General features: G+C 53.2%; 1 protein-coding gene across 2 annotated transcripts in view; it reads left to right on the top strand.

Annotated features, from left to right (window-relative positions):
- Window positions 1-17,892, top strand: part of SMG1 (SMG1 nonsense mediated mRNA decay associated PI3K related kinase) — a 48,693-nt gene that overhangs the window by 23,135 nt on the left and 7,666 nt on the right. For both annotated transcript variants that reach the window (XM_032961113.2, XM_032961114.2), the window contains exons 32-57: window positions 1,135-1,258; window positions 1,360-1,504; window positions 1,672-1,810; window positions 2,237-2,497; window positions 2,978-3,164; window positions 3,761-3,922; window positions 4,638-4,870; window positions 5,734-5,888; window positions 6,302-6,524; window positions 7,514-7,760; window positions 8,134-8,363; window positions 8,587-8,835; window positions 8,986-9,124; window positions 9,344-9,453; window positions 9,619-9,840; window positions 10,188-10,381; window positions 10,934-11,106; window positions 11,648-11,927; window positions 12,242-12,514; window positions 12,873-13,113; window positions 13,426-13,652; window positions 14,171-14,327; window positions 14,903-15,092; window positions 15,620-15,873; window positions 16,613-16,855; window positions 17,554-17,691. In XM_032961113.2, the coding sequence (XP_032817004.1) occupies window positions 1,135-1,258; window positions 1,360-1,504; window positions 1,672-1,810; window positions 2,237-2,497; window positions 2,978-3,164; window positions 3,761-3,922; window positions 4,638-4,870; window positions 5,734-5,888; window positions 6,302-6,524; window positions 7,514-7,760; window positions 8,134-8,363; window positions 8,587-8,835; window positions 8,986-9,124; window positions 9,344-9,453; window positions 9,619-9,840; window positions 10,188-10,381; window positions 10,934-11,106; window positions 11,648-11,927; window positions 12,242-12,514; window positions 12,873-13,113; window positions 13,426-13,652; window positions 14,171-14,327; window positions 14,903-15,092; window positions 15,620-15,873; window positions 16,613-16,855; window positions 17,554-17,691 (5,196 nt within the window). The remainder of the gene's footprint in view (window positions 1-1,134; window positions 1,259-1,359; window positions 1,505-1,671; window positions 1,811-2,236; window positions 2,498-2,977; window positions 3,165-3,760; window positions 3,923-4,637; window positions 4,871-5,733; window positions 5,889-6,301; window positions 6,525-7,513; window positions 7,761-8,133; window positions 8,364-8,586; window positions 8,836-8,985; window positions 9,125-9,343; window positions 9,454-9,618; window positions 9,841-10,187; window positions 10,382-10,933; window positions 11,107-11,647; window positions 11,928-12,241; window positions 12,515-12,872; window positions 13,114-13,425; window positions 13,653-14,170; window positions 14,328-14,902; window positions 15,093-15,619; window positions 15,874-16,612; window positions 16,856-17,553; window positions 17,692-17,892) is intronic.

The following is a 17,892-nucleotide window of genomic DNA, read 5'->3' as shown; positions in this document are numbered from 1 at the left end:
CGGCCTCCAAAGAATATTCATCACATAGTAATCAAACAAACCGTTTTAATACTGAAAGTGATAAACTACGTTTCATTTGATGTTTTGTTTGTCTGGGCTGAGACCGTGAACGCGCTAAACTTAAGAACTCAGCTTACGCATGAGCGGGGGTTAACTGGATCTAAACTCGGGATGTTGTCAGTGCTCACTCGGTACTTTTACACGGCATTGGCTTCTTGTAACCACCTTGGGTGATGGCGTGCATGTGTGGGATCTCTCACGCATTCCACATTTACCGGGTGTACTCTACCCTTCAAGTGAGGGATCATATGCCTGGGCAAGGTGATACAAGCTCTCGGTGGCGAGATATTAACTATCTTGCCTGGTACAGTGAGGGGAAAAAAGTATTTGATCCCCTGCTGATTTTGTACGTTTACCCACTGACAAAGAAATGATCAGTCTATAATTTTAATGGTAGGTTTATTTGAACAGTGAGAGACAGAATAACAACAATAAAATCCAGAAAAACGCATGTCAAAAATGTTACAAATTGATTTGCATTTTAATGAGGGAAATAAGTATTTGACCCCTCTCAATCAGAAAGACCTCTGGCTCCCAGGTGTATTTTATACAGGTAACGAGCTGAGATTAGGAGCACACTCTTAAAGGGAGTGCTCCTAATCTCAGCTTGTTACCTGTATAAAAGACATCTGTCCACAGAAGCAATCAATCAGATTCCAAACTCTCCACCATGGCCAAGACCAAAGAGGATGTCAGGGACAAGATTGTAGACCTACACAAGGCTGGAATGGGCTACAAGACCATTGCCAAGCAGCTTGGTGAGAAGGTGACAACATTTGGTGCGATTATTCGCAAATAGAAGATACACAAAAGAACTGCTGAGCCCCTGTGCGCTGTCTCACTGCTCCGGGCCGGTGAGCCAGGCCTGCGGCTCCTCCAGTTTTTCCCTCCACATTTAGAAACATGCGTTTAGAGTATTTGGCTGCTTGAAATTTCCACACGATGATAATCCACTTTGTTGAGCTATAATTTGTGGCCAGGTCGCTCCTGAAAAAGAGCTGTATAGCTTAGTGGGCCTTACCTGGTGTAATAAAAAATAGTTAATAGTTTAGTTTCTCGTGTGTTTTGGTAAAGGCGGCTGGCGGCGCGCTCTCCCCGCTCGGCACCAACATCTCCACGCTGGCGGAGGCGAGTCGCGCGGTACCGCCCACAGAAGACCGTGCGCCGTCCTGCCCTCGCCTCACGCCCGAGACATCAGGTGACGGCACTCTCAATTCACCTCGACGTGTCGGGAGAAATGGAACGCTGTTCACTTTACACTTGAGTATGGCGAGTTTCATCGGGTTGTTTTCTTTGCAGTGAGCGTGGGCGTGGGGGAGTCGGACGTGATCATGGGGCAGCTCTATCAACTGACGGCAATGCGCGCCCCTGAATCGGCGAAAGCCTGGGCCTCCCTGGGCAGCTGGGCCTATCGCTGGGGACGAAAAGTCGTCGACAACTCCAGGTGCTGACACAGTCAAGTGAACACTCTTCTCTCCCTTCCAACTGTTACGGAGGCAGCCCGGCCCATGGGCCACAAGCAGTCTGTATTTGTCATCGACGAGCTGGCCCTGGTTGTTGGTGTTGGTCGCAGTGTGTGCACCACAGTCAGCGTGTGTGATTGTCTTGCAGCCAAGGAGCGAGCATCCCGTTGCTCGGCACGGAGAAGGCGGAGGTGGAGACGCTGCTGCCGGCGTGCATCCCAGAGGAGGAGAGGGCGCTTGTCTACAGCATTCTGGGCCAGGCCGTCTGCCGGGCTACCGGCCTGCAGGTGACCGTCCCACACGTGCATTACTATCACTAGCAGCAGTGTTGATTCGTCTTATAATTGTGCATGGCTTGTGCTCATGAAGGCAGTGGTCCCTGGCCAACTTGTTTGGTCTCTCCTTAAATCTCCAACTTGCTGACCCGCCCCTACTGGATATCTGTGAAAAAGAGCTCCATAGCTCCAAAGACTGAACCTTATAAAACAAGTGTGATCTTTCGTGATAGACCGCGTGCTGCGGATCTCTCCTAGAGATGCCCGCAATAGTGCGAGGTATGCTCAGCAGGTGAGCTAACCTGTAAAACCAAACTCGGATAACGAGTGGCTTTATCAACCTTTGTGTTATACTGTCCTCGTAAAGGCGGGTTTGCCTCCGGACCTCTCGCTGGCAGCTTAGCATTCACTGCCACTGCCACCCACCCCACTGCCCAGGATGAGGAGCTATCGGTGCAGACCCCCGAGAGTGATGAGGGAGGTGGCGCAGAGGCTGTGGAGGGCGCCGCAGAAGGGGAGGGTGAGGGGGCCGTGCGGCGCCGTTTACTGGCTGCATGTCCAGCCCTGGCTGACGAGGACCCCGAAACGGCGCTCGACGGACTCCTGTCCGTGTGGCGCGCCGTCGCAGGCCGCATCTTCGGCCTCTACAAGCTCTCCTGCCGTGCCTACTTCATCTTCCTGAGGCTCAACGCTGGACAGGTCCGCGGTGATCCGCATCTCATATTGGTTGGCGTCAGTGTTCCCATCTCCTGAAAGCGGGAATTTGCCAAACTAACTTCAAAAAGTGGCTACATAGACTTTCCACAGTCATCAAAAAGGTCTCGAGACCATTTGCCATTTATTGACTGAAAATCAACTGATGCATGATCATGGGCGCATAGAAGATGAGTACAACAACAGCATTTTCTGGTCTGTGCTTTGCTACCCACAATGTAATCTTGCTGCCTATAACACATGCTGTGCATGTTGGTCACCCATCCAAGCACTATCCAGGATCAAACCTGCTGAGCTCCCAGGGTCAATCTGCATTCTGGGTGATTAGTTTTACGTAACCAGGAGTGTTTGTGTCACGATTAATAAAGTTTCTCCCCTTTAGTCATCGCGTGCGCCTGCCACACCTTTCCTGTGCCGTGGGCAATGTCGCAGCACGACATAATGGCGTGCCCGTGTGGAACACAGGTGGGGGCCGATGGAGAGGATCTTTCCAAGACCTCTGCGGCCGCTCCGGACAACCGACAGCAGAGTGGAGATGACCTCATCGTTATGGCGACGCTGCGGTTGCTGCGGCTGCTGGTAAAGCACGCTGCTGAGCTCCGGGAGGAGCTGGAGCATGGACTCGCCACCACGCCCACGTCTCCCTGGCGCGGTGAGCCCCTCGTTCGGGTCCAATGCCACGCAATCCTGACTGCTCATCCCTGCCAACCGGTCGCACGACTAGGTGATGGCGCATTTGCCGCGTTGCCGAGGTCCTGTAGTTCGGGACGAGCGGCCTCCCTGTTTTAAGACCTCGAATGCATTGACCATAAATGTCTTAAACTGCTCGTTATAGAATCGCAAAGAAAACTCGTGTAAATTTACGATGGCAGGTGTTGGCAAGTAACATTTAACGCATCGCCAATTAGCGTTTGATCTATCGCCAAGTGCGTTAGCTCCATAGGGCTGCATTGTGGGTAGTCGAGGGCAGGTCGGCAAAATCCATAATTTTTCTACGTCTGTGCTCGAGCATCTCCGCTCGCCGCCTTCACAAACCCTCACCAGCGTAGCAAAATATGGTCATTTAAGCCCCACGACCCGCGCGGCGTGCTAAGGTCTGATTCAGCAGCAGCGGTGCTCAAAAGGGCAGTAAAATGCACACTTAATATAACCAAACGTGTGCATGTTCTGTCCTGTGGATCGTGTCGGTTTGTGATGCGTCGTGGTTCCCTCGGTGCTGCCCGCCCCATTCCCCCCCACCCCCTGCAGGCATCATACCTCAGCTGTTCTCGCGGCTCAACCACCCTGAGGCGTACGTGAGGCAGAGCATCTGTAACCTGCTGTGCCGCGTGGCACAGGACTCTCCGCACCTCGTGCTCTACCCTGCGATTGTGGGCTCCGTCTCGCTCACCGGTGACGCGCCTGGCTCGGGTAGGCTTCCCCTCGTCTCTTTGCCGAGCCGACGTTCAACCATCGGTTTCATTATTGATGCTTTAGATCCGTGTGTGTGTGTTCATCTGTAACATGGGCTCACGATAAACTCTCGTGAAGATCCGATTGAAATTACATATTTTGTGAGACTTTCCCAAGACAAAAAATGGCCAATTGATGAAAGGGCTGTCTAAAATGTGTCGTGACGTGTGATGTCATCTCGCGATGTTGCACGTCATGGTGCGCCTCTCGGAAGGTAACACATTGATTATTCGGTAACTACTTTCAAGGCTAAATGAATGTTTAGAAAGCATGGCAGAATCCATGCACATGCATGTTGCTTGTTTCTTGTTTGAGGAATCACCGAACAAGTGTGTCGCAGCCTCTGCTGTATACTCTTCCCGGCCGCCTTTGTCTCCCAAGTGGCAATGTTTACACATCACACTAGGTACGCATTTGAGGCTGAGTCGACCTAGGGGAGGCCCAGGACCGGTTCAGATAATTGTATTGCCGTGAGCGGGAATCAAATTCGGGACGCCGGGTTCGTAGCGCAGCTACTGCTCCTAACCCACCTCCTCGTGTGTCGTTCCGGCCTTCATTGGTGCTCGCTTACAGCACTTGCCCCAACAGTCTGTTAAAGGCTATGCGTGGGATCTTTGTCTTTGTATACCCTGCGCTACCGAATGACGAATATTCTCTCCCCGTGTGTTCGCAGTGGGCGGTCGCATGTCGGCGCTGCCGTCTCTTCTGGGCAGCCTGAACGAGCGCGAGGGCGGCCTCTCGGGACCCGAGGGGGCAGCGAGTTGCTCCTCGCAGGCAGACGGGGAGGGCACAGAGGCGCTTCCCCCGCTGGTGGGAGCATCCAGTCAGGACCAGGCCATGATGCAAGACTGCTACAGCAAGATTGTGGACAAGCTGATGGCCAGCAGCCCCACCATGGTCTCACAGGTTCCGTGCAGCACCATGTCCAGACAAAAACATTGGGAAGTGGAGAGGTGTTCTCGATTAAACAAAGGCGCAGCCCATTTAACAAATTGTTTTCTCACAAAAGAAGCTACAAATTATTGTGGGACAAACTGGAAACGCACACCCTAGCCGTGTATCTGCAACCGCTGTTAGTTTGTGTGACTAACCTCTTCTGCAAATATATTCTACCTCACGGTAGGAGTTAGATGTTTATCATGGATTAATGGTTAGCGCACCGGTCTTTGCAATCCGGAGGTCACCAGTTCAATCTTCCAGTGTGGCGGTTGAAACAATGGTGCAAGTTTTTGTAAATCCCCACCCCTCCGGCCTGTCCCCACCCAGCTCTGTAAATGTGTACACTACAGTTGATCACAAGGTCACTTGCGGTGGAGTTGAGTGTGGCCACTGCTATCTTTGCCAAGATGGCAGTTCTGGAAGAGTAGGCCAAAGTACAGTCTTTAGAGGGCGCTCCCTAGAGTTTCCTCGAGTGCAGGGAATGACAACCTGCGGCTGTTTAAGGACTGCATTGCGGCTCTTGAAATATTGAGGGTTTTTTTTACCGAATTCCAAAAAAATGGCTCTTGTCGTGATTTAATTTAGTTGTTTTCATTTTTGTTTTATTTTATTTTTACCTACGTGACTTTACCGAATGAACCATAGAATATGGCTCTTGTTATTTTGGTTCCCGACCCCTGTTCTCGTGAGAGGCCCTTCCTCCATCACAGTGCCCCCGAGCGATCATCGCCTTGTCCTTTTCATTACCATTCACCAGTAGTTTGCCCGGTGGGTGCCGTTGTTGGGGCCGCGGCTTTGAAGCTGCCGCTGCGCTTGTCTCGCGTGTTCAGGTGCAGCTGCTGGTGTCGGAGCTGCGACGGATCACGGTGCTGTGGGACGAGCTGTGGCTCGGGGTGCTGCTGCAGCAGCAGATGATGGCGCTGCGACGAGTACAGCAGCTGGAAGACGAGGGCAAGCGCGTGCAGGCCAACGTCACGCTGCGCAAGTATGGCCACCTCTCCTGACTCGCGCGCCTTCTCTGATATCGTCAGTATTGTGTGGTGTCTGCTTCATCATTATTAATACATTAATTCCTTTGTACTATTTGTCAATGCATAACGGGGTGGCGGTCGGGAGGTTGGGGGGACGGCACTTTTGTAAAGATGATTCGGCGCGAACCAACCTGTAGTATAAAGTTGTTGTTAGGAACTGGTCAAGTTGATCAGAGGGTTTTTGCCTGAAACTTAAAGAACATTGCAGATGTGCATGTCCTGACAGCTACCCATCAGCTTCCGTACTGTTGATGAAATCTATCCACAGACAAATGCTTGTTGCAAAGCTTTTCGTGCATTTGAACGTGATTTTTACGAACTAATTTTTTGTTATCTCGTGCTTGGCCCCGGTTGCTTGTGTGAACAGGGAAGAAAAGCTGGCCATAATGCGAGAGAAGCACACGGCGCTGATGAAGCCGGTGGTGTTTGCGCTGGAACACGCGCACAGCATCACGTCGGCTCCACCGGAGACTCCGCACGAGCGCTGGTTCCAGGACACGTACGGAGCCTCCATCTCCGCCGCCCTGGAGCGCCTCAAGAACCCGCCCAACCCCGCCAGCCCTGGCGCCAGCTGGGCTCCGTTCCGACAGGCACGGCGAGGCCACGTTGCACCCTGCTGGCCCGGCGCATGCCTCGATCGCGTTACCACACCCCTACTTTGACACCTGTGAAAAGGAGCTTTATAGCTCATCGGATACTTCCAGTATAAATAAAGACTTTGATTTTGAAGGGAGGTGGCGGGGGGTGGCGGCCTCTATTTTTCGTTTGCTCACAACAGGGATTGGGGGGGAGCCTTTTCCCTGACTGAGGGCCAAATATCGTGAGGGACCATTTGAAAGTGGTAGGCCTCGTGTGTCCACACCTATCAAATTAAGTCATGGGGCTGTAGAGCCCCCATCCCTGGTCTGAAGAAATGACAAACATCCAAATTGTGGGCACCCCGTTGAAAAGGTGTCTTGCTGAGTCCAGGTTCTCTCAATCTTTTTCATTTGTGAGAACTAGTGTTTGTGAAGTGGCTGGTTAGTTCTGGGGGTGAATGCTATGTAGGAGCATTGTTGAGCCTGCACTGCTGAAATTGTTGGTTCAAATCTGGGTCTCATCCTCCTGGGGTTAACTGAGTTGATGGTCTCAGTGGGCTGATAACTACACAAAAACGTAATTAAACCCAGTTTGTCACTTAAGTCTGATTATTCCTGCACTAAGGATTTAAAAAGTTCATTTAGGTGTTGGTGACCATTTGTTTTGCGACATCTTGCTGGGCAGTTCTGTCATACAAAGTAATGCATTTCTTACTGTGTGAGTATTTCAAACATTAATGTAGCCACAAGATTACGTAACACAGACACATTTGGAAAATGATAAGAACAAAAAGTGCAAGCATGCTTCACTGTACAAACATTAATGCGGAGACTGCTTACGCTACGCACATTTTCACAGCCGCTTGTTGAATTCAGCTCCTTGAAGACACTCGCAGCAGTGCGTAGCAACCTTGAGGGAAGAGATGTTCAACACACAGCCCAACGCGAAAAAACTCGCATTTAAATGTAATCTGCTCGTTCTCTCCTGTGTGTCCCTGCAGCTGCTGCAGAGCCTGCAGCAGCGCGCACAGAAGCGCACCAGCTACCTGTTGCGTCTGGCGGAGATGAGCCCTCGGCTGAGTGCCCTGGCAGGCACGGAGATGGCGCTGCCCGGGGAGAGTCACGCGCGCGAGGCCGTGTGCGTCCACTCGCTGGCGCCCAGTGTCTCCATCCTGCCCACCAAAACAAAGCCCAAGAAGCTGTCCTTCCTCGCCTCTGACGGAAATACCTACACCTACCTCTTCAAAGGTACCTGCTGCTGCTGCTACTAGTACTGCTTGCTGCCTCGAGTGCTCCCTGCCCAGCACTATGTGGTGTGGTGTGTGATGTAATTGTGTAGTGTGGATATCGGTGCATCGCGTGCTTTCAGATGCGCTTTTGCAGCCGTTTGGAATGCACTTCCTGATATTAGGAAGCCACTGGAGCAATGCACTTTTACACCATGTAGATTGAAAATTAATTTCTTTAGAACTGCTTTTCGTGTTAAGTTTGTCCTTTCTTCCGCACCTCCGATTAGCACAGTTTGCTATGTACGGTGCGAAATAAGTTCAACATGCATAGTGTGGCTGTCAGTGGCAGCTGTGGTCTCAAATGCTGGTTGCGTGTCTCTCGTATTCCGCAGGTCTGGAGGATCTGCACTTGGATGAGCGTATCATGCAATTTCTTTCCATCGTCAACAACATGTTCGTGAAGGGGAACGGGCGGGAGTGGCACCGCTTCCACGCGCGCCACTACTCTGTGACGCCGCTGGGCTCGCGCTCGGGCCTCATCCAGTGGGTGGATGGCGCCACGCCGCTCTTCGGCCTCTACAAGCGCTGGCAGCAGCGCGAGACACTCACCGCTGGCCACAAGGTAGAGCTAGTGCCATGCAGCCGGATCAGGCTTGCGGATCCTCGGAAACAAATTAAGGCAGATGGTGACATTTCTAAAATTTTGTGAGACACTTGAGAGAATGCGCGGTGAGCTCCTTCAAAAGCGTCTGTGTAACTCGTGGATAAAAAAATAACAACGTAATGTAAAATGTAAATAAAATGCGGCAATGCTGTTGTTCGTTTCCCATGTGTTGGCACGACAGACACCGGGCGGTGAAGTGCTGCCCCCGACCGGCGTGGCCGTGCCCCGGCCCAGCGACCTCTTCTACGGAAAGATGACGCCGGCACTACGTGCGGCGGGCCTGAACAGCGAGGTGGCACGGCGCGAGTGGCCACTGTCCACCATGCGCTCAGTCCTGCTGGAGCTGATGGACGAGACGCCGCCCGACCTGCTGGCACGCGAGCTGTGGTGCTCCAGCGCCAGCCCTGACGAGTGGTGGAGAGTGACGCAGGTTCGCTGTGACCCGCACGGCCTGCCTCCGTAACACACGCGTTCGGCAAACCCCACCGCCCCCCCCCTCGTCATGCTCGATAGCGATGCAGGTGTGCGATGGTGCCCCGCACGCTGCCCGTGTGACCCACCGCGTGTGTGCTTGCTCCAGATGTACTGCAGGTCGACGGCCGTGATGTCAATGGTGGGCTACATCATCGGACTGGGCGACCGGCACTTGGACAACGTGCTGATTGACATGACCACTGGCGAGGTCGTGCACATTGACTACAATGTCTGCTTTGAGAAAGGTGAGTCACATCGCACTGCTCTTGACCACTGAATTTGGGGAGGCATATTCACATTGTAAAACCACCCTGTTTCGTATAGAAACCCTTCTACTCCCCCTTCATTACTTGAAAACTCCTTTGACATTGTAGTGGGATTGGTTAAACGGCCAATTATGCATTGTTAAATGCTTGCATGTGACAGCAGTTTGTTTGAGCACGTGGTCGCTGTTCCTCCTGCAGGCAAGAGCCTTAGAGTTCCGGAAAAAGTTCCATTCCGGATGACACAGAACATCGAGAGAGCTCTTGGAGTCACGGGCGTGGAGGGCATATTCCGGCTGTCTTGCGAGCAGGTACCCGCACTTCCTGCCAAAGACGGAGTCCGATGGTGAACACCAAGTACATTGTCTTACTCACTGCGATGTTATCGTGGCAAGAATCAGTCCGCCTAGGCAGTGCGTGAGAAATTTGAGATTCGGTGTGGGGAGCTTTTGTAACGGGGAGTGCGCGCGGGGCAGATTCTGCAGATCATGCGGCGCGGGCGAGAGACGCTGCTCACGCTGCTGGAGGCCTTCGTGTACGACCCGCTCGTGGACTGGACGGCCGGCGGGGAGGCCGGGTTCGCCGGCGCCGTGTACGGGGGTGGCGGCGGGCAGCAGCCAGACAGCAAGCAGAGCAAGCGGGACATGGAGCGCGACATCACGCGCAGCCTCTTCTCGTCACGCGTCGCTGAGATCAAGGTGAGCGTCGTGGGTGCCCCCGCACGGAGGGGGGCGGTGGTCGGGAGGGGGGTGCACTCCGCGTGGCGTGAGCGCTGATGTGGTGGGGCTACCCTTGCTACCGCTGCTACCGCAGTGATCGGAAAACTACGTTAAATTTACCGAAGCAGATTCAAATTACCTATTTACCGTGTAATTTAGATACCAATCACAAATGCAATGACTACTTTTTCATGTTACTTGTAATTAGACTTATGATAAGGAAGGATTGAGCAGTGATAGCGTGTTTAGGTCGAGTTGTGCACCGATCGGGAAGGTTGTGAGTTCATATCCGCACGAGCGTGTTTCCATCGTCTTGCCCCCTGCAGGTGTCATGGTTCAGGAATCGTGACGAGATGCTGGCAGTGCTGCCTCGGCTGAAGTCCGGTCTGGAGGCCTATGTGTGCCTGCAGGACACGCTGACCACTGGACAGTGCCTACAGGACAAGCTTTTGGAGCAGCTGGAGTATCTGGAGAAGGCCAGCCGCGATGCGAAACACCCCGCGCACTCCCTGCACAACAGGTACACGGCCGCCCCGGGGAGGTGGACGCTGGTGGATGGGGAGTGGGTGATGGGGAATGCCAGAGAGCAGCAACTGCTCTTGGGAATTTTAGGAAGGTCACACGAGGTCACACATGCCTGGAGGGTGACTTAACCCTCCCGTGCGTTGTCTACTGTGGACTACCGTGATTCTTTGCCTCTTGTTACAGAGATTCACTTGAGCCCAGTCGTCACCCTGGTTAATACTGTTGGTTTACTACCAAGAATGTTTGCTATCCCATGACGTTATTCGAAAACATTAGCCCTGTGCTTGCGCCATGTTCCAAATATGTGAGATTTGATAAATTGCTTAGTTGGGAAACCACATAGCAACACCTACCACGACTGACCAATGCCAACTTGCTGGTATGTGCCTCACAGGAACGGCTTCCACTGGACATCCACTGTCGCAGGGTATCTCGAGATGTCGTGCGAGGGAAGCGCGGTCTAAATGTTGAGTGGTAATGACGACAACGATGATGGACATGGCACTGCTGTGCCGCTGACCACGCCCATGCTCTCTGTGTGCCGCAGGTATGAGGAATACGCGCGCCTGGAGACTCAGCAGCAGGCGGTGCACGAGGCGGTGACGCTCAAGCTAAGCGAGTGCGAGGCCTGGAGCACACAGTACATGCAGGCGAGCAGTGGAATGGAGGCCGCCCGTCTGGGAGCTCTGCTGGACGACATTGCTACGCCCATCGACCTGGGTAACGTCTTCTTTAGCACCGACGTGTGCTCTTTGGGGAGGGGGGCAGGGGCATTCTGGAGGGTGGTTTTTTGCCACTTAACGACGTTAAATAGAACCTCCATTCAACAGGTCCGAACACTTGCTGTGAATAATGAGGAAGTGGCCATTGAGATGTATACTGCACGGGCGCTGTAGTGTACATCATAAATCATCCTCGCAGCAGCTTTTATTCCGGTCATCCTCGGTGGCTTTTAGCTAGCCATCAAATAAAGACGGTCACTGCATCGCGTGCTTTCAGATGCACTTTTCCGGCCTTCTGAAACACTCCTTCCAATATTTGGAAGCCACTGGAGCTATACACTTTTACATGCAGATTGAAAACTCGTTTTTTTTAACTGCTTTTTGTGTTTAGTTCGTTGTCCTTCCCCCGCATCTCCTGTTAGCACAGTTGGCTACGTACGGCGCAAAATAATTTCAACATATGTACATGCAAATTATGATGATGACGGTAGAAGCTGCTTTCTCATTGGTCTCTGTGTGTTGCTGTTGTCCTCGCACAGGCCCCCCCAGCTACGTGCCGGCCACCGGCTTCCTGCAGAGCGCGGGGCAGGCGCAGGTGATTGCGCAGAGCGAGGCGGCGGAGTGCGAGCTTGTGACGGCGCTGCAGCAGCGGCGAGGCATCCTGCGAGGCTGCCTCGAGGCGCTGCACAACTACGCGGCCGTGGGGCTGCACTACCCGCGCGCCGCCTTCAACACGCACCGCGCGCACCGCTGGGCTTGCTGGTTGCAGGCGCTTCTGTGCGAGGGGGCGCCCACGCGCTGTCAGGAGATCTACGCAAGGTGACAGCGCCGCAACAAAAATGTTTTAAACACATTTTTGTGTTTTTTTTTTGTTCCATAAAGTATTGTAAAAAAAAATCGCAAATTTTAACCCATTTTTTGCTATCGGCTTCACGCCATGATACCAAGTACCCATTCGGAACTGTTCCAGAACAGTGCAACATCTGTTTTAAACTGCCCACAGAAGCTGATATTACAGAGCTACCTCAGATCCCTTCAAATTGACTTCTGGTCTATACGAAATAGATAAGACAATATGTCCATCCTATAGTTGTCTCTCCGAAGAGAAAAAAAACTTCTGCTTGCGTTCACAGCTACGAGGACGCCTACCTGCCCCAGCCGGGCTCTGCGCGTGCCCAGTGGGTCTTTGGGATGGAGGCGGCGCTACAGCTGGCGCTTACCGAGCTCAACGGGCGCCTGCTGCGGCAGTGCGAGCGGCTGAAGCAGGAGGGGGCGGTGCCGGCCGCCTGTGAGGAGCACACCAAGGAGGTGGAGCGCTGCATCCAAGTCTTCCTCGATGAGGACAGGGGCTGCGGATCCACCAGCCTCGCCAGCGTCATCGTCGGGGCGCTCAGCACCCTCACCAGGTGAGCGCTTTCACTCTCGAGCCCTACCGAGACTACCGAGCCCCACTGACCCCCACTGAGCCCACCGTACCCACGCACGCCATCAGTCCCACCAACCCTACCGCGCACACGTAACCCACCGACCTCACCAATTTCACTGGACCGTTAACCTCCACTGCACACATTGGCCCCCATGATTCCACGAATTCCACCAATTTGCCAATGACTCCACCAATCCCTCTTCGCACATCGTCAGCCCCACCAAACACCATCCACACACACTGACCCCGCCATCGGCTCTGAAACACCCACACACATCGAATCACGCGGGCGTGTCCTGTGTGAACACGGCTAACACGTGACGGTGGCCACCATGCAGGCGGTCCCTCCACATGGAGCGCGCGGCGTCGGGAGCCGGGGACCAGCTGGCCGACCTGACTTCGCGCGACGGTGACTGGTTCCTGGAGGAGCTGTGCAGCATGAGCGGGAACGTTGCCAGCCTGGTGCAGCTGTTAGCTCAGTGCAAGCTGCGTGCCCTGCGCGACCTCGACACGCCTCTCCTGCACCTCGAGGCCACGACCGCTGTCTTCCTGGCGCACAGCGTATACACCTCCCTGCAGGTGAGCGCATGCATGAGTCATAAACGCAAAGACAATGTTAATGAGGTTACAGATCGCATGCCGAATACTCCTATAAGGCCGAGTTAGCCAAGAGGCCTAGTGCTGGTTTCTAAAGCGCTTGCAACTGGTGTTATTCATGGCTGCAAAGCAAATCCAAGTCAATGAGATTGTAGCACATTGTGCTCACCATTACTCCATCACTCCTCCAGCATACACACATGTACACACGCATGCATGCAGCCTGTGGGATATAGATATTTGACAGCTGACCTCGTGCTCTCACAATGTGGCTCTCTACCCCTCCACTGGCAGGAGTTGAACACAAACTTCCGGCAGATAATATTTCCCGAGGCTCTGCGCTGCCTGCTGCGCGAGGAGGAGAGCCTGGAGGGCCTCCTGGCAGAACTCGGGTCCCTGGTGGAGCAGGCCACCGATGGAGCCCCGCTGCAGACCCTGATTGACGGCCTCCACGGCCACCTCCGCAACAAGGCCATGGGCATCGAGGACGAAGCCGGCACGCACCTCGTCAGCATCGTCAGGTGAGCGCAGACGAGAGACCCACCGCTCTCGAGCAGTTGGTGGCTTCAGCTGGTGGCGTGAGGCTCGCGTGCCTGTGCTGTGTTTCAGTGAATTGATTGATTGTCCTGTCAGTGCTGTTAACGACAGGAGAGATGGACAACAAGGATAATGCCAAACAAATGTTAGGCTGTAAAGATGCATTTGTTTACCGCCATAAAATGGGGGTGGAGATGTATAATTTACCATACGTGTTTCATTGATGCGTTTGTGGTCACGTGGGCACTGAGTTAATGACCCACACCAAGTAAGGAGTAGTTACTAAGACATGGCATGTGTAAAAATTTTTTTTCACAATCATTGTTGTCTGTACGCATGTTGAACTTATTTTGTATTGTTCGTAGCCAACCACGTCAATCGGTTAATCCGCAACATGAATTATAAACCCATGTAGATGTGGCAGTTTGGCTGTATGAACTCTGCCACTTTGCCACTTGTTGTTTTAATGCCATGGCGGTTCACCGCTTTCCTTGCGAGCCAGGGAGCTTCGCGTGCAGTACGGTGATTTCATCCAACCGCGGGGTCACGATGGCGGTGTGGAGGACCCCCCCAAAATGTCAGCGGGACAGATGCTGCTCATGGCCTTTGATGGGATGTTTGCTCAAGTAGACAGCTCCTTTACACAGCTCACAGAGCAGGTGAGCGCCTCCCACGCCACTCTCCAGCACCACACCCATGCAGCGCTGAAATTCAGCGCTGTGTGTGTCTTATGCAGGGCTTTATTTCTAATGGAATATATTATGGGTAGCTCGTAGATGAGAGTAGGCACGTGACGAATAGCCACAGCCAGAGGTATACTGCATGTGATGCGAGTCATGGGGACCTTTGAGATGGACAGATCTGAAAGAGCAGGTCTAATTCAAAGAACCTAGCGATACCGCCTTGCTGTGACCATTCCTGATGGTTCATGTGACCAAATGTGTAGGTGTTGTTTGTGGGCCACAAGCGTTAGGTTTGCTGCCATATTGTGGCAAAATCTGTTCAAGAAAAGTGTTGCACATTGACCTAAATCACGCCCCGTTCATTCTGTTTGTCCAAATAGAAATCCGACCAGGTTTACAGAATTAATGTTTAAATGTGGCTGGCTGCAGGGTGACGTAGAATTGAAATATGCACAGCTGTGAAAGAGTGAAGAAGCGCAACATGCACCAAGTGAATGGCAGGCAGTGTTTGGCTAAGAGAGTCATGGCCCCTGTGCACCATTGCCCAACAGCTGGTCCAACTCGAGGTGCCAGCAGCGTGGCGCAAGGTGGACGTTCTGCGCGAGGCGCGGGCGCTGCAGGCGCATATCATCGACCTGGAGCTCAACCGCCGCTTCATGCAGGACGTGTTCTTCCTCAAGCGGCTGCAGACCATCCAGGAGTTCTTCACGCAATGCCGGGCCTACGCGCAGACCCTCGCAGGTGAGAACACCCGGGCGCACGCGTCTCCCGCGTGGACGCAGCCGTTCGGACTGGACACGGTGTCTATCACTGGGCCGGTTGAGTAATCGAGCTGGGTGACGTATGACGCCAATACAGTGTCCAGGTCTTTTTTATATATATAGAAGGAAGTGAAGGACGTTGGTGTTATATGTTTTGGTCTGCTAAGTTGCTCAACGCTAGTATGTGTGAGTTTGTGTGTGTGTGTCCCAACGTACTTTCAGCCTGGCCAGAAGCAGTCGACCCAACAGCCAACCTAGCCGAGGCTCTCAGCCGTATGCTGCTTATGATGCCAATGACCTTAGCCACACCGACCACTCATCTGTGATAAAGAGCGGTCCTGGCGTGGGCTGTGTGGGTGGTCAAGCTCAGGGTAATTTAAAAGGCCGCTTCGACGTTATTAAAAACGACTTCAGCCAATGTCGCCCAGCTTTATTGTGTGAACCTCACGCTTTTGTTGCGGCTTCAGATTCTGACTGTATATTGCGGCATCGTGGGTGTTGTGTCAGGCATTAGGAGCATGGAGGAGGGCGGTGGTAGCATCATTGCTGGGTCCTTCAACGGGCCTTCGTTATCCGCTGCCAGCAAATTGGCGCTGGTCGCCCTGCGACCCACCTGCCTCGGTGAGGAGCAGCTGGCACGTCCCGTGAAGGCGTTCACAGCCGACTTTGTGCGCATGCTGTTGGTGGGGCTGCCCACGCAGGCCTTGGGCCTCACGGTCTGCAGCTACCTGGGCGTGCTCGGCTTGGACGTCACGGCACAGGTGAGGGCGTCCATGGTGGTGGTGTAGGGCTGTGGCTTCCCGGAAAAACATTCTCAAATGCAGTTATCATGTAGCTACACGCGTAGGCCTTTGTGTCTCTGACTGTCCCACACAAGATTTATGTTTCCTGAGTCATAAAATACTGAAACAAAAAATTCCGGTGCGACTGCCTCAGCGCATTGGTGATGCCGCCGCGTTGACTTTATCGGACGCATGGGAGCGATGTCAATAGCGGGCTTAAAACTACGTGCTTTAACCTAACTTTGAAGTCTCGTATCTCGTTGATAAAGCGTTAGACTCCTGTTGGACAATCCACAACACGCACACAATGTAAGTACATATCTACAGAGCTATGTTGTTTCTTGTGAACACGCAAGCATGTGTTCAAACGTCTGAGCGTCTGGACTTGAAGGAGCTGCGCACCGACATGTTTGTGTGCGTTGGTATGTGTGTGTGCGCGCATTGTGAGGAGCAATGGCAAAGTGGTTAGCGCCCTGCGCATCAAATCCAGAATTCCCCAAGTTCATGTTGTGGCTTGAAGGAGTTGTGGATGGCTAGCATGGCTCCAATCATTCTGCTGGACATCTGTGAAAAAGAACTTCATAGCTCATCGGATTCCTCCAGTATAAATAGATATTCAGATTTCCCGTTGGCTTAACGTGTCTGCGCTGTGCTAGTGAAGAGAATTGTTTCAAGGGCATTGCTCCCCCCCCCCCCCCGTCCTTTTAAACAATCGCAGGTGGAGGCTCGCGACTTTGGCGCGGAGAGCAAGGTGTCCGTGGACGAGTTATGCAAGAAGGTGGCGGATCTGAGCCTGCAGCAGGGCCGCTTCTCCACCCCGGACGCGAACCGCGCGGCCGTGCTGGCCTCCTCGTTCGACGCCGCTTGGAAGCGGCAAGACCTGGCGCGACGCCTCGACGGGGGCATCGCCTCCAGCAAGGATGGCCTGCAGCGCCTGCAGATCCACGTCGCCATGTTCCAGGTGCCCGCACGCTGAAAAAGCACGCAAAAGGGAGGAAACAATGCGCGTGGATAGAGAGAGCGAGAGAGGTGAATGCTTGAAAGGGGAAACTCGTACGTGGATCGGGGAACACGCGCAAATCGGAGCTTTGGCAGGACGCATTGCTGGACGGGGATGATGGCCGATGGGCCAAGAGTGTAGTGGCAGTGGCGATCGTTCAATGGAACGCGTCCTTGAGGAAGTCCATCGGGAGAGGTGGAGCTTTGAAATCGGAATCAGAATCTTTGGACTGCAGGAGGAATCTGATGAGCTATGAGAAGCTCTTTTTCACGGATGTCCAGTACGGGCGGGTCAGCAAGTTACAACGGCAAACAATACAAAAAACTATAGAAGTGCAAAATATATAAAATGGTAAGCGAGTCACAAAATATAAAGAAATAAAAAATGAATGTATTATATAAGTCTGCAATCACCTTGTGGTGCCAGTTCTAAGTAGATTGTTACATTGCATAACCGTGAGCAATGGAGATGGCTTGGAGGCCTTCCTCCAGCAGTGGATAGATCGTAGCTGATGATGATGACGTTGCAGGTGCCTCAGCACAACGGCAGGCCAACAGGGCCACGTTTTAGAAAGTGGCTGGCGCCTGTGCTTGATTTGATGCCGTGAGCATCTACGTCACCCTGCGTAACGCGCTCGCCGCTCTCGCCCCCCATCACAGTGGCTGCACGAGGATGTGCTGATGAGCCGGGGCCAGCCCATGGTGCCCGTGGGCCTACCCCGTACCGGCGTGCTGGCCAACATGAAGAAGAAACTGCACGCATTGACCCAGATGGAGACCTCCATCGCGGCGCTGCAGGTGGGCAATGGGCTGCAGGAACATGAGGCCGTTGCTGGAATATTCTTCATGCCGAAGTGCTTTTGTACTTCTCTCCAGACGTCTGTGCAGGGCCCTGCTTTTGCAGCAACTCCCAAGTGTGAATTTCGCTGTTGCTACTAGAAAGCCGCAATGAAAATGTTGCGTTCCGAATAGAACCTCCCGTTTCACAGAAAACACTCA

The sequence above is a fragment of the Petromyzon marinus genome, chromosome 26 (genome assembly GCF_048934315.1).
Source record: "Petromyzon marinus isolate PM22_M1 ecotype Great Lakes invasive population chromosome 26, UKy_Petmar_22M1.pri1.0, whole genome shotgun sequence".
NCBI lineage: Eukaryota > Metazoa > Chordata > Hyperoartia > Petromyzontiformes > Petromyzontidae > Petromyzon > Petromyzon marinus.
This window is presented reverse-complemented; position numbering and strand designations above follow the sequence as displayed.